The sequence below is a fragment of the Carlito syrichta genome, unplaced genomic scaffold (genome assembly GCF_000164805.1).
Source record: "Carlito syrichta isolate Samal-C Ts95f unplaced genomic scaffold, Tarsius_syrichta-2.0.1 Scaffold98135, whole genome shotgun sequence".
NCBI classification, from domain to species: Eukaryota; Metazoa; Chordata; class Mammalia; order Primates; family Tarsiidae; genus Carlito; species Carlito syrichta.
Genome location: NW_007042231.1, coordinates 293018 through 309344, shown reverse-complemented (window position 1 = coordinate 309344; position 16327 = coordinate 293018). Strand labels below are relative to the sequence as shown.

General features: G+C 38.6%; 1 protein-coding gene across 2 annotated transcripts in view; it reads left to right on the top strand.

Annotated features, from left to right (window-relative positions):
* The window catches only part of SPATA6L (spermatogenesis associated 6 like), a 53039-nt gene that overhangs the window by 17999 nt on the left and 18713 nt on the right, over positions 1-16327 (top strand). Inside the window, exons 4-6 of one of the 2 annotated variants that reach the window (XM_021714862.1) lie at positions 4948-5072; positions 11153-11230; positions 14284-14523. In XM_021714862.1, coding sequence (XP_021570537.1) covers positions 4948-5072; positions 11153-11230; positions 14284-14523 — 443 coding nt within the window. The remainder of the gene's footprint in view (positions 1-4947; positions 5073-11152; positions 11231-14283; positions 14524-16327) is intronic. The other variant, XM_008063089.2, reaches the window with a different exon arrangement.

Sequence of the window (16327 nt, the reverse complement as noted above, 5' to 3'; positions counted from 1 at the left end):
AGTCTGGGGGACAGAGTGAGATTCCAACTCAAATTAAAAAAAAAAAAAAAAAAATGTAGTAAGGCCTATGGTGGCTATGTCTGTACTGAGTATGTACAGACTTTTCTATTTTTTTTCAGACTTTTTTTTTCTTGTCATCGTTTCCTGGACAATACAGTATAACAATGATTACCTAGCATTTACATGATATGATATTAAATATTGTGAGTAGTCTAGAGATGATTTAAAGTATACGGGAGGATATGCATAGGTTGTATGCAAATACTACAGTATTTTCTATCAGGAACTTAAGCGTCTGTGGATTTTGGTATCTGAAGGGGGTCCTGGAGTCAACCCTCTGTGGATACTGAAGGATGACTATATTAAATACAATGCATAAAAATATATTTAGCATTTAGTACATATAAGTGTGTGTATATATATTTAATGGTTGGATGAATGTACTAACTGCTTGTGTACACATATTCTGCAAATTGCTTTTTAAATCTTTGTATATCTTGGACTGCCACATGCTTTTCATGTGACCAGAAATCCACCTATGAGAAGACTGCAAGAACAGTCATTTGAAAACAATGATTGGAGAATATGAGCTGAGTGCATGCATACTGGTTATAACTCAAAAGTTAATCCAATGCAAAATGGGAATTTATTTTCTTTTTATCCACAGATCTTCAATTTAAGATTGTAATTTTAGTGGAATTTAATTTGAATTGTTCAAAATAGCAATTAATTTCACTGAGCTTCAGATGCAGTGCAGATTGGTCCAATACTTTGTTCAACATATGTTATTGTGGGCGTACTTTGCATACATGGTCTACCCTGTGCCTGGTCTGATGCTGGTGGCACCAGAGAGTGAACCCGCATGATCTGCTGGCCTTTGATACTAACAAAATCTTTTTTTTTGGCTTAGAGTCTCATGTGAACTGCATTGTGGGGTCACATAGGCCACATTTGGATTCTCGGGGACCAATTTCTTCAGTGGCTAAATTGTTACCTTTTCATTGTGCTGAAGATATTACTTTATTATTTGATTTTTTTGCATCACTTTCAAATACATTACAGTTAAAAGACATATTATAACCATTAAGTTAATAATATAAGTAAGTGGCCAGGCATGGTGGCTCAACCTGTAATCCCAGCACTTTGGGAGGCCGAGGCGAGAGAATTGCATGAGATTGGGGGTTTGAGACCAGCCTGGGTAACTTGGTGAGACCTCATCTCTACAATAAATCAAAAAATAAGCTAGGCATGGTAGCACACGCTTGTGGTTCCAGCTACTTGAAGGCTGAGGCAGAAGGATCGCCTAAGCCCAGCAGGTCAAGGCTGCGATAGCCGTGAGTATGCCACTGCACTCCAGCCTGGGCAACAGAGTGAGATTCCAACTCAAAATAATAGTAATAATAACATCAATAATAATAATAATATAAGTGATAATTCTCAGATTTTCATATGGCTTTACTGCTAAAGAATGAAGAGGTCCAATGATTTTGTTGCCAAGCAATAAAGAGCCCTTCTGTTCTTGTTTGCAAAGGTGGAAAAAAGTGAATGAACACAGGGGGGCAGCATAATCCTGTTCAACAGTTAGTTTGGTGCTTTCTTTTTATTAACCTCTTAAAAAACTACCCTCACTTTGGGTAAGTCACAGATATTCAGTCCAACTGTACCAGTCTATTTTAGTAGGTACCGATTCACTTAATCAAAGCTTGATTTTACACTTTGGTAGTGATGCTTACTAGGCAACAGCAAGGAAAGAAATTTTGCCTCAGATGATCTGGTTTGAATTCCTATGTTGCCATGTGGTATCACTGACCATGTAGCACCATGACAAGTGTCAAACTTTCAGAGCCTCAGTTTTCTAATCTGTAAAGAGGGAATAAAATAAGATTCTATGTCTAGAAGCTCATCATCAATTGTGGTATGCTCTATAAATGTTAGATATTTCTTAAGCCAATGTTGATATTAAAATTATTTCTTTTAAAATCTCATTTGTTTCCTTTTGGGGGGAGAAATTGCTCGTTGATGGCATTAATGAAATCACTGTCTATGCCATTAGCTATTAAGAACATTGAGTTCTTTCAAATGCTTCACTTGGCCTGTGAATCTTGCTCAACCTGTGACTATATGTATTATTTATAACTTAGGATCATGCTAACACATCTGCTTCGTGTGTTGACATTTTCACACTGGGTGGCACTTTGGATCTCTAGAAAATGACCAAACTAGAGAGACTGTATTAAGCTTCACAGCCTTCTATTTATTTGTCTAACCCTGTTTCAGTCCTCTTTTTTTTTTGAGTCGGAGTCTCAACATGAAAATGGCAGATAATGTCAGGTGCTATGCTCTGTACTTTACACATGTTTGTCAGTTGTCTGCACAGTAGCCCCAAGGAGCAGGTACTATGATGATTTTTACATTTCCCTGAAGAGGAAACTGAAGTTAAGGATTTTACATAATTTGCCTAAGGTCACATGACTGGTAAGTGGTGGAGCAGGGATTTGAACCCAGCCCTATCTGACTCTAGAATCTGAGTTTTTAATCCAAGTACCATAGGCTTCAGGAGAAAATTGTATTTTATTGCTCACGATGTGGGGTTATTGGCACATCACTTTCCATTTTCTGGTTGTACTTCAGAGTTTCTGGCTGGAGGAAGAGTCTGTCTTTGGCTAGTAATGGTGGAGAGATTATGCCCACCACAGGAAACACTGTAAAAAGGAGCACTGATGAAAAAGTACACTGGGATGAGACTAGTAAATGCAGGAGAAGATTGATGTTAGAATCCCCCACCTTCCCTCCTGTCTCTGCACCTTCCTCTTTATCTCTTTACTCCCAGTAATATAACAAGACCTTATCTCTACAAAAAATTAAAAACTTCACAGGGTATGGTGTACTTCTGCATCCTGATTCCTCACTTATTAGAACCTAAACATTCATATTAAATGGAATAAGTAAGACAAAGAAATTAATGCATCATATCATTTGATTTAAGGTCAGTTATTTTCTAGAGTTGATATACCCCCCCAAAAAAAATACCCTCATGAGAATTCTTCTCATAAGCAAAATGGCAGTCACCAAATAGCAAAACTACATCACTGGCTACAATTCATTTTTTGATTGTGTTCTGTGCAGAGGCCACTCTCAGTTCAAATCACTTGTGTGGCACCTGCTGTACGATCAAAGATGACTCTGATGGCAGTTTCCTGTCCTTCAGCTCAGTAGTCAGCAACCCTGTTGGACCCAAGATCTTCTTTTGGTGATGAGTATTTTGTAGCGTCCCTTTTACCATACTGATAATAATATTCATAGTTAATATAATCAACTTACACAGATCACTGCAAAAATCAATATACTATTCCAAATGTAATATAAAGTCAAAATTAAAGGGAAGTGGTTCATAATAAAATGATATGTATATCAGTATGTAAATACTGAGCATAATGAAGTATTTAGATGTGATATGATTTTCCTTTTCTTTTTTTTGAGTTGGAGTCTCACTCTTGTCACCCAGGCTGGAGTGCAGTGGCACGCTCACAACCATCACAGCCTCAACCTGCTGGGCTTGGGCGATCCTTCTGCCTCAGTCTTCCAAGTAGTTGGAACTACAGACACATGACACCATGTCTGGCTAGTTTTTGTGATTTATTGTAGAGATGAGGTCTCACCTAGTTGCCCAGACTGGTCTCAAACCCCTGGGCTCAGGCAATCTTCTCGCCTTGGCCTCCCAAAGTGCTGGGATTACAGGCTGAGCCACTGTGCCTGGCCATGGTATAATTTGAAAAATGCCAAATAGGTATAGGTAAAGATCCAAACAAAACAAAGTAGTCATTCCTTGATTTACACGGTATCTGCATTCCTGGAAAAAATTCAGTGTATTTTCAAATCATGCAAAAAAATGCTTTGTATTTATATGTAACATAGACTTAGCTAGTTTCTAGACTCAGAAATTATAAAATGATTTTTAGCCTGCAAGAATGTCTGATAGGACATTAGAAAATCATTGGGTATAGGGGAAATTGATATGCAGGAGTGTCTTGAGCACTGCAGGACACCCTAGCGCCTCTGGCTCTTGCCTATGAAATGTTCCCGTAGATGTCCAAAATGTCCCTGGAGTTGGTATCACTCCTGAGAACCACAGTTATAGTTGTTCTGTGGGCCATCAGCATCCCTGTATCACAGAACATGTTGAACCCCAGTCTAAACTGTAACTTTTGTGTGACCACGGCTACGTCTGCCTTGTTCCTGTTCTATTCCCGGGTCTTGGCTTAAGTTTTGTCCTTAGTAAATATTGGCTGAAGGAAAGAATGAATAGATAGATTGATTGATTTTCTTCTTTGTTGTTTTATGGAGCAATCCTTTGATTTTTTTTCTGTCTTGTGTTGGGAAGGCTTTTAAAAATTATCCATGAGATTAAAAAGTAGTAGAAATTAGCCTCTTTTTAGGGTAGGCATGGTTGCTCACACCTGTAATTCCAGCACTATGGAAGGCCAAAGCAGGAGAATAGTTTGAGCCCAGTAGTTTGAGACCATCCTGAGCAATATAGCATGACATCGCCTCTACAAAAAATAAAAAAAAATAGCCAGGTTAGCCCAGCAATTTGAGACCATCCTGGGCAATATAGCATGACATCACCTCTACAAAAAAATAGCCAGGCTTCATGGCAAATACCTGTAGTCCCAGCTACTCAGGAGACTGAGGTAGACAGAGTGCCTGAGCCTAGGAGGTCGAGGCTGTAGTGAGCTGTCATGCCTTTGAACTTAAGCCTGGGCAGCAGAGTGAGACTGAGACGCAAAAAAAAAAAAAGCCTCCTCTTGAATAGCAGGTGCTGGGATCAAAACGTCTATTTTTATCGGAGTGCACCTCTACCATCATGTCTGAGCTTTTATTTTGTTAAACTTGGTGGTGTACATACATGTACTTATGCTTTTTATGCGTTTTCTCCTTCCTTTCTAGTGTGGGAAGAATTGGCCTACTATGAAGAAAACACACGGGATTTTCTTTTCCCTGAGCCCAGGCTGACACCTTCCCACCCTCGGATGTGTAGGGAGGTGCTCATGAAGACGGCTATAGGCTTTCCAGTAAGTGATCTGTGCCCATTTGGGCTTCCGTTGGGAGAGAAATTCTTGGGACCTGAACATTTTATTCCCGACAGGATTTGATCTTGGACATTCATTTTTCTCATATGTTCATAAAGCAAAATAAAGCCAATTGCCATAGTTTTAACAACAACTGATGTTCACTGTGTGCTCACTATATACCAGGCACTGTACTGAGCTCACTACATGGACAGCTCGCTTCATCTTGGTTACTACCCCTTTTGTTCTGTTTAGTAGTCCTGTTTAGATGCTCAGCTCAAGATACCAAATTATGCTGATTTCCACTAGTGATTTGAGAAGTGAAAATCTTATGATCTAATCAGGCTAAATCCTTGCAATATTCACATTGCCACATAGTTATAAAAAAGTTGAATTTTCAACCTCTTCTTATTGCAGATTAAGAGATATCTGTTTAGTTGTGGCTATTATGACACAGTACACACAGTAAATACAGTAGCAATAGCAATAGTAGTAATGTGACCTCTTGTTTATTTTGTCCTTTCCACTTTTTAATATATGATGTTTTCCTCCTAACAATTTTCAAGTTAGCCAAGACAGATATTATGGTCTCCATTTCTGAAGGATGTTGAAGGACACAGTAGATATTCAGTTGATCTGTTTGGGGAGAATTACCTGAATTCAGATTCACGATACTCATTTTGATGTTATCTTTGATGATTTATATCTCCACAGCAACCCTGACAATTTTCTCGACTTTTATGGCACTTGGATAATCTCCATTTTAAGGGCCCTGCCTTGTGAATTGTAAAAAACATTTAATACCCAACTTTTCTCTTATCGCCCCATGAACTGCAATTACATTATTTGATACAATGTTGTCTCCATTTTGTTGAGAGTGCTGTACAAAATATATAACATGTGGGACCTCTGTTTCTGTGATGCTTATGGTGACCGAGCTTCTAATTCTAACATTAAACAGCAGCACTCATCAAAGGTCGTCCTAATCAGAATTCTTAATGACTATAACTTTAAGCTCTTCATCATCTTTGAGGGTTTGATGAATGTCACTGAAACCATTTTTGTTTCTTTGAGATCTTCGTGTATCACTTATATCCATGGTATATGTGAGATGCTTATCTTTGTTGTTTTGAGTTATTGGGATATTGTGCTTCAGAAGCTAAAAGGGAATAAAAACTGATGAGAATAATGGGAGGGCTATTCTATTACATTCACCTGGGCTTGCCCAAATTCTCTGTTAAATTAAAGCCATCTACAAACACTGAGATAGTATCTTACTAAGTAGCAAGACAAGAAGAAGCACACTTTCTTTTTTTTTTTTTGGAGTTGGAGTCTCACTCTGTCACCCAGACTGGAGTGCAGTGACCGCTCCCGGCCACCGCAACCTCGACCCGCTGGGCTCCGGCGAGCCTTCAGCCTCAGCCTTCTGAGTAGCCGGAATTACAGGCGCGCGCTACCACGCCCGGCTAATTTTTTAAAATTTACTGTAGAGATGAGGTCTCATCAAGTTGCCCAGGCAGGTCTCGAACCCGCAGGCTCAGGCAATCCACTCACCTCAGCCTCCCCAGGCGCGGGATTACAGGCTGAGTCACCGAGCCCGGCTGAAGCACACTTGCTTATATTTTCTTTAGTGACATCTCTGTTTAACTTTATGGGCATAAATAGGAAGAAGAACCTATAGGAAGTGGTGTTTATAGTTATTTATAAATGCAGGTAATAATCAGAGAAAGAGCTTTAAAAATGTGTAGAAAAATCTCTGTGCATTAGAAATAAAGTATTCATTCTTACAATTAAGTTAATCAAACTGTATTCTGAACAATTTGTAAAAAGAGAAGAGGGTTCCATTTTTCTCATATGTTCATAAAGCCAAATAAAGCCAATTGCCATAGTTTTAACAACAACTGATGTTCACTGTGTGCTCACTATATACCAGGCACTGTACCGAGCTCACTACATGGATTGTCTTGTCCACTCCTTCACCTTGTGAGTCAGCTACTGTTCTTTTTCCCTTTTTATGGGTGGGAAAGCTGGTGTGGAGGGTTTCAGAAAGCTTTTGGGGTCATAGAGCAGGTGAGCCTTGGTGCAGGGATCCTCATGCTTGGCTGCTGGGCTTCAGAGTCTGTGCTCCCAGTCATTGCATCATGCTAATTTTCTCATGTTTGTTTCAGCCCTCTGTCCTATTTATTTTCTTTCTTTCTTCTTCTTTTTTTTTTTTTTTTAGTTGAAGTCTCACTCTGACACCCAGACTGGAGTGCAGTGGCATGCTCCCAGCCACTGCAGCCTCCACCTGCTGGGCTCCAGCGATCCTTCAACCTCAGCCTTCCAAGTAGCAGAAATTACAGGTGCACGCTACCACGCCCGGCTAATTTTTTTTTTATGGTAGAGATGAGATCTGGCCAAGTTCCCCGGGTGGGTCTCGAACCCATGGGCTCAGGCAATCCACTTTGGCCTCCCAAAGTGCTGGGATTACAGGCTGAGTCACCAAGCCCGGACCTATTTATTTTCATTAATACTGTAGGAAGTGACATGTGAGCAAGGCAAATCATTCACTTTATGTATTTTCTCCCAATTTATAAATTCATTAATAATTAGATTTATTTCCTTCACTAAAATGTCACTTTTTCCTTCGCATTTCTATATTTTGTTGTTTTATTTCATTTGGTACCTTAACGATCTTTTTTTTTTTTTTTTTCTGGTGAGATCAAGGACTTTTTTTTTTTCTTTTTCTTTTGATTATTAACTGTTCTCATTTTAGGTTAAGATTGAACTGGTAAAGTAAGCATAAAGATCATTTTTTAAAAAGTATTTTTTAGCTAATAACTTATTGTTTTTCTTTAGTTTAATGATTCTAGAAAAATCCTACTGTTCAGTCCTTTTATTGATCTAACCATCATCACCAGGAGACTGGACAAGATATAGTCTCTCTGAATTTCAACTCTAAACTATAATGCTATGCTAAAAGCAACACTGCTATGAAAAAGAAATGCATGTATCTTTATTGTCTGTAAGTCATTGCAAGGAGTGGAGGTCATAAGGCAAACAAGAAGGTGTTCCAGAGCATGATTGCTTACTGGCAGAGGTCTTCCTCCACCTCTCTAGGCAAAGTGGGTCAGAAATTTGAAAACCTATTAGGAATTGCAAGTACAGTGGTTAAGGATGGAGCTAGATTGTCTAGGTTCAATCCCAGTTTTGTCACCAATGGCTGTGTGATTTTGGAAAGTTACTTAATCTCTGTGTGCCTTAGTTTCCTCATCTGTAAAATGAGAACATCCCTTATAGAATTACTGTGTGTTAAATGAAGAAATATCTGTATAGTGTTTAACATAATACCTGGTACGTAGTTAAGTGCACAGTAAATATATTTATTATGCTGTTATTCAAGGTATAATACTGCCTCCCTATGAGGCAGTGAGACGACTGGACAAGTCTGTGGCTTAAGAGATGACTTGTTCAGGTTCAGGCCACTGGGTCACAGGGGACTTGGGGCTTGTCACACATGTGAGGGGTCTTGTGATTCCACCAGTAGCAGTGGATCCCGAAACTCTCTCCACCTTCCTCTTCACGTAGGCCATCTTATTAACGGGACATGAGGTTGTGCTGGTCATGTTATTGTATTTTCTTTATTAGATGTCCCCCTGGATTGTCTGACTCTGTGTTTATAAGCTCAGAAAATATTTTCTTGAGTTGGCAGTCTAGACCTTGCATTCTTGTGAGCATTCTATGCATTCTAGAGGCAAAAACAAACAAACAAACATCTGAGGATGTAGGTTGTGCCTGTAAGGACTTGTGTAGACAAGGAAGGAATGTGCACAGAAAGGAATGAATGCACAGGAAACAAGCTAGCTAGCATGGGGAAATGGAAAGAAGGTGGGCTTTGCATTTCGGCAGAGTTTGTTTTTATGGTATTTTATGAGCTGTGGGGTACAAGTGAGGATTTACTACATAAGTAGGTTGCATGCAGGTGAAGTTTGGGCTTCTAGTTGGCCCTGTCTCCCCTGATAGTGGACCAGGTGCCCAGTGTGTTGCTACTGTGTTGCTACTGATCAACACTTCTATTTTTTGCTCAGTACCATACTGTCATATATATATATATATTTAATTCTCATAATCCTATGAGGTAGGTACATTGATTATCGTTGTGTGTGTTTTATCCTCTCTCTTCCCTTCCCTAGTAGTATTCATCAGCAGAGTTTCAAATCCTGACTCTACTGACATATGTGACATTGAACAAATTATTAAACTTCTCTAAGCCTGTTCCCTCATGTGAAAATGGGGATACGATGGTCTACTACACAGGTCATGTGAGGATTAAATGAGATCACACCTGTGAAAGCCCCTGACAGCACTTGGCACATGTAATAAGCATGTAGTACTTTCTTCTTTTCTCTCTAGGGCTTCAGCTGGTACAAATTCTTCTTGGAAGAACATTGAGTATAAGTTGTATAAATGAAAATGAAACGTTAGAGACTGGAGGCAGAGATCACTATAGGCTTATCTGGAAGAGTTAGGATGAAGTCAAGCTTTGAGAGATAGGTAAGATTTGGATGGGAAGGAAGAAGGGGAAGGCATATCCAGGACATAAATAACTTTAAAATTTGAAAACCTATTAGGCAGTTTCAGGTACAGTGTTTAAGGTGGAGTTAGATTGTCTGGGTTCCATCCTACTTTTGTCACTGATGGCTATGTGACTTTGGGTAAATTACTTAATCTCTGGATGCCTTCATTTCCTCATCTGTAAAATGGGACTGTAATAGTATAAGTGGTGTTCTCCAAGGGAGAATAAAGCAAAGGGGTCATGCTCAGAGTAGCCCAGCTGACTCAATGAAATCAAATGGAGACAGTTTAACTCAGTCAGCTCTAGGTCCTATCCTTGTTGTGACATTTATAAGCCATGTGACCTTGGGAAATTGCTTTATGTCTCTCTAAGCCTCAGTTTTTTAAGAAAAATAACTGTATTTTAAAAATCATCATACAGTAAAATGTATGCTTTCTTTGGTTTACAGTTCTATGAATTTTAACATATGTACAGACTTGTGAAACCACCACCACAATCAAGATATAGGACAGTTCCATCACCCCAAAATATCTCCCCCATGTGATCCCTTTATAGGCACATCCTCCCCCAGACCCTAACCACAAGTCTGTTCTCTCTCGCCATAGTTTTGTTTTTTGAGAAAGTCACATAAAGGGAATCATATAGTATATAACCCTTTGCGTCTGGCTTCGCTCACTTAGAATATTACCTTTGAGATCCATCCGTGTAGTCATGTGTGTCAGTAGTTTCTTCCTTGTTATTGCTTAGTAGCGTCCATTATATAAGTATACCACAGTTTACCTTTTCACCCATAAAGAATATTTGGATTGTTTCCAGTTTTCATTTCTCTGTTTTATCATCTATAAACTAGGATAATGATAATCAATGTACCTACCTCATAGGATTATGAGAATTAAATATATATATATGTATATATATATATACATATATATATATATATATGACAGTATGGTACTGAGCAAAAAATAGAAGTGTTGATCAGTGAAACAAAATTAATTTGAAATTAGATCTCGTGATCATAAATATTTGATATAAGCTATAAAGCAAGTTTTTCAAAGCAAGTAGGTAGAAAAGGAGAACCTTTAGTCATCCTTCCACGTAGGTAATCTCATTCAATTCAATGGTCCAGTGTTTTAAATAGATTGGCTAACAGCATGGACATGGGAGCTAGAATGCCTGGATTCAATTACCAGCGCTGTCATTACTGAATGGACAAGTTACTTAAACTGTGTCTTAGTTTACTCATCTACAAAGAGAAAATACTAGTAAGATCTTATGGGGTTGTGTTAGAATTAGATGAGTTAATGTATAAAAAGTACTTAGGCCTGGGTCTGGTACATAATACATATTACACAAATGGTTAGCTAATCTTACTATGTGTATATTATAGATAATGTGTGTGGATTATGCCAACCACACAGAAGAATAGTTGGGTTCTTGCATGATTTCAGGTTAGGATGAGATGGGCAAAAGGACTGTTTCTAGTAATCTTATTTTCCTCTTTTTTTTATGCTGTTTGATTTTTTAGGGCATTGCCCCCAAAATAGAGTTTTCTACAAGGACGGCCATCAGAGAGCCTGTGTCTTTGCATAGAAACAGATTTCCTGTAAGTATAATTTTAAAAGCTAGTGATTAGAAATGATAGGAATTTTATTCAGATTTAAAAAATTTTAACTTCAACTCAGTTTACAAAGTTTAGATGCAACTGAACAAATAGAAACCTGGAAGGTTTTCAGCAGACTTAAATTTCTATATTCAAATTATTTACTCAGCCTATCACAATAGAATGAGTATGTTTGACACCTACATGGGGCCGCACGATGTAGTTGGTAGAACAGGGTAGTTCAGAAGCTAAAATCACAAATGTGACTGACATTAAGTAGTCTAGTTCATTTTTGTTGTTGTTGTGCTATAACTTTTACTCTTGATCTTGTATACAATAGTGTTTCCTTCTTTCTCTTGCTGAGGCTGATACTGAGTTGTATTTGTGGTCCATCGTTGGTAAGCATGAGAGGTCTTAGGGTATGCATGCTCATCGCCTCTATTTCACTCTCTTCTTCAACCCTAATTTCCCCTTCACCCTGATTTATTTCTGCTTTGCTGTTGCTTTATTGTACATAATTTTGTAGCCACTGAAAATTATTTCTAGTACAAGATGGAGAAGGAATGAAGATAGTAAAGCTTCTCCAAATACTTTGGGACAAGGTAGAGTAGAATTAATAAATGAAACAAAAATGCTTATCCCAATCTTACCTCGATCCTGGAAAATTCCTTGAAAATGTGGACTGTGGGTGAAGGAATGCTGAATGAGAAGGGCCACTAATCTATGCAAATCTATCAGTTCTCTCAGCATAGTTACTCATATGACAGGAGAACAATCATTAATTTTAAGGAAGTCATTAGCTGCTTTTTTAGTTTCTTCTATCATCTATTTTCTCCAACTTATTTGTGATGTGTTCATGGTGATTTTTATTTTTCAGTGTTTCTCTCTCTTACATTCCACCATTTTAATCCTGTTTTAGTCTTGTACTGTAGATTTCCCTTTAAGTTTTTAAACAAATAGCTTTTATTGTTTTTTTCTTATAATAAGAGTCCACCTTTATTTCAGAAAATAAAGATAAGCAAAAAGGACAAAATAAAAATTTTGAAAAACCTGTCATTCTTACATTTAGAGTGAACATGACTAATTATTTGCGTATATTCTGTACATACACATTTCTTTAAAAGATTAGGATCATACTACATATTATTTTGTACCCTTTTTTTCTGATATATCATGAACATTTTCTCATGTCCTTAAGTTCTTACACCCAAAATTTTTCCATGGCTTCATAGTATTTATTCCATTGTATGGAAGCACTATATATAATTTGTTTGGCCAATCATTTCCCTCTTGTTGATCACTTAACTGGATATATGTCAGGGTCCAGACAGGAAAACAAGCCAAACTCGTTATCTTAACAGAAAGATTTAATGTGGGAAAAAAAAAAAAAAACTAAACAGGGGTTAGAAGACTGACAGATAAAAGGGAAACACTGAAATGACAGAGAATAACTGCAGGAAGCAGCTTCCACTCCGGGGCTGGGGGGAGAAGGGGAAGAGGATGGGTCGTCAAGAAAAGAATACTTAAAGAAGAGACCAGCCGGGCTCGGTGGCTCAGCCTGTAATCCCGCGCCTTTGGGAGGCTGAGGTGAGTGGATTGCCTGAGCCCGCGGGTTCGAGACCCGCCTGGGCAGCGAGACCTCATCTCTACAATAAATCAAAAAATCAGCCGGGCGTGGTAGCGCATGCCTGTAATTCCAGCTACTTGGAAGGCTGAGGCGGAAGGATCGCCAGAGCCCAGCAGGTCGAGGCTGCGGTGGCCGGGAGCGGCCACTGCACTCCAGTCTGGGCGACAGAGTGAGACTCCAACTCAAAAAAAAAAAAGAGAGACCGCTACAGAAGTGGGACCTAGACCTCAGAAGAAGGGCTGCTTTCCTGGCACTTCTTCAGGAATTCAGATGTGTGATTGACGATCTAAGATTCAGGCCCCTAGAGGGGCCTTGCTCCCTGCTGATGCCACAGGAGCTCTTGGAAGGAGGTTCCTGTGGGGTTAGGCTCCAGTCTCTGAGCAGGGGGCTCTGATCAGCGGATGCCGGTAAGTCTGAGGAGTTGCAATGGGCCTGGTTCTAGCATTATAGCGGAAAATTTATAAACTGGAGCCATTTGCAGCTGCCAAGGTGAAAAATGGTTGCTGAGAGAACACAGGAATAGAATGCAAAACCAAAAGCAGCCGGTCCCATTTCGTCCAGCCTTGCAGTCTCTCTACCGCCATCTAGTGGCAGAGCCTAACAGACGAGCTGGAAAAGCAAAAAGGGGGTTATAGCTGAAGTGAGTTTGCAGCTTTGGGCAATTACTTGCCAATACAGTTGGTTTCTAATTTAAAAACTATTATAAGTATTTATGTAGCTATACACATAGCTATAGTTATTTCTTTACAGTAAATTTTTGAAGTGGAATTGCTGGGCTCAAGTGTATGCCAAATTCTCTGCCATCAACCTATGCCTTAAAAGAAGGGTGTCTGATACTTTCTGACTTTTCCCCAGTACAAATAAATCTCACTGTTATTATATGTGGAAATATATTATACTAGAAAGTTGTAAATACTACTGATGTTAAACTGAACTGGAAAAAAAATTAAGTAGAGAAATACCCTTCCTTAAATTCATGTTTTATAAATCTGAGATATTCAATCTACTTTAACTAAGCCTGGGGGCCGTGGCTCATGCCTGTAATCCCAGCTTTTGGAAGCTGAGGCAGGAGAATCACTTAAGTCCAAGAGTTTGAGACCAGCCTGGGCAGGAGAATCACTTAAGTCCAAGAGTTTGAGACCAGCCTGTAGGATTTTGTCCCTACAAAAAATAGAAAATTAGCTGGGTTTGGTGGCACATGCTCATAGTCCCAGTTACTTGGAAGGCTGAGGCAGAAGAATCACCTGAGCCTGGGAGCCTGAGGCTGCAGTGAGGTGAGCCAGGATGGCGCCACTGCACTCCAGCCTGGGTGACAGAATGAGACCCTGTCTCAAAAAAAAAAAAAAAAAAAAGGTCAGTTAAATATATCTATATTCTGATTGAATTCTTTTTTTCTTTTAAAAAATATTCTTTCTTTCTCTGGTTTCAGGAAGAACTATATAAATCACAGAGGTCTTTTTCTACATCACATGGACCAATATTTCCCTTAAAAAATATAAAGAAGAGGGCACAGGCGAATAATTTTGACAGATTGCCCAAAGGCATGCAATCTCGAATACCCTCTCCGTATTGCACCAGCCATTTCTTCCAGGACCAGCCGGCTCAGTTGAACCCTGGAAAAGATTTCAGAATCTCTGGAAGAAACAAGCCTCCATTTGTAGTCAGACATGTAAGGCTAGCATTATTTTTCGGAGTACTTTCGAATGGTGAGGGTGTGGATGAGGGTGGAATAAAGGAAGGTCAGACCATAAAAACAAATGAGTAATATTAAATAAAGAGGGAATCCAAATTGAATAACTGATTAGATTATACTCATTTCCTAGAGTCATTGTCAGGAAACTCCTATAAAGGTATCTCATACAGAGGACTTGCTCAGTAAATGTCAGCCATCTCTATTTTTAATTTTTGAAGATTATTAATAGAGTATGACGTCTACATGTGGTAATTTGTCATTATCCAGAAGAGTTATTGTGCTGACAGGGATTGAAGATGCATGTACTCTGGCATGCACCCTATATCGATTCAAAACTAAAGCTTCATCAGTTTTAAAGAAAATTGCTTGAGCTTTCTTAATGAGGTTGGTGCTCAGTGGCAATATTTTGAAGAGCAGGAAAAGTGTGTTTGCAGGAAGAAGCAATGATGTGCCATACTCAAAGCCCTTAATTAAAGTCATCTTAGATTTACCCCCTCAGGCTGTACTGGGAAAATTTATTCACACTGGTTCTCTGACTCATCTTAACATGTTTTTTACTACTATAAAAGTAATGGAAAATATAGAAAAACTCAAGAAAAAAATTACCTGTTGGCTCACCAGCATAATAAAATCATTTTTTAATGTGATGCATTTTCTCTGCCTTATTTTTGTATTCATAGTTGTAATTATACTGTATATACAGATTAGTTTCCCTATCTGTTCCAGTCAACATTACATTAAAAGAATTTTCTATATTATTTCATATTCTGCATGAACTCCAGTTCATGTTCTAATGAATGACTTATTCTGTAGAATATTAACTACTGGTAGTATTATTAAGTTGGCGTTTGGACTCAAAGTCACTAGTGGTGATACTTGTATATAACACATAAGTTATGACTCCTGGTAAGTCTCAAAGTTGAGGCACTGTTGAGTTTGATTTGTAGGTAGAACAGAGAGAGCTGTTTGGCTGGAAACTACACAAGGGCTAGCTATCTATAGATACTGCCCATCTATAGAAAAAAAAAAGAACAGTTGTAGTCTTCTTGGTGACTTGAGTAAAGATATCTGGCAAAAAACTAACAACCAATCTTTAAACATTGCTCCAGAAACATATATTTTATTGATTGATTGAGACAGGGCTTCACTCCACCACCCAGGCTGGAGTGCAGTAGTGGCATCCCAGCTCACTGCGGCCTAGACTCTTGGGCTCATGCGATCCTCCCACCTCAGGTTCCCTAATAGCTGGGACTACAGGTGTGCGCCATTAAACTTGGCTAATTTTTATATTTTCCATAGAGACAAGGTCTCAATATGTTACCCAGGCTAATCTCAAACTCCTGGGCTCAAGTGATTCTCCCACCTCAGCCTAGTCCATAAATATTGTATTGTTGAATTGAGCTTATTTCATTTTATTGAAAATAAATTTGATTTATTTCATTCAATATACATTTTTGTAAAATACAAGTTTAGTCCATGCCATTATGAACTAAATAACCTTAAAATTTTGGTAGATTTCCTAGGAAACTAAAACCTGTTTGATACTTATTTTATTTAACAAATTATTATACAACTTTTACTATGTGCTAAGATAAGTGATTTTACATATTTAATTTTTTAATTTAGCTAGGTTTCCTGATGATATGTGATGTTAAGTAGAAGCATTAAAATTTAGGAGACCTGATGTTGTAAAGACTGTAAATCCAAATCAATGTATCTTTTTTTTTGAGTTGGAGTCTCACTCTGTCACCCAGACTGGAGTGCAGTGGCCGCTCCCGGC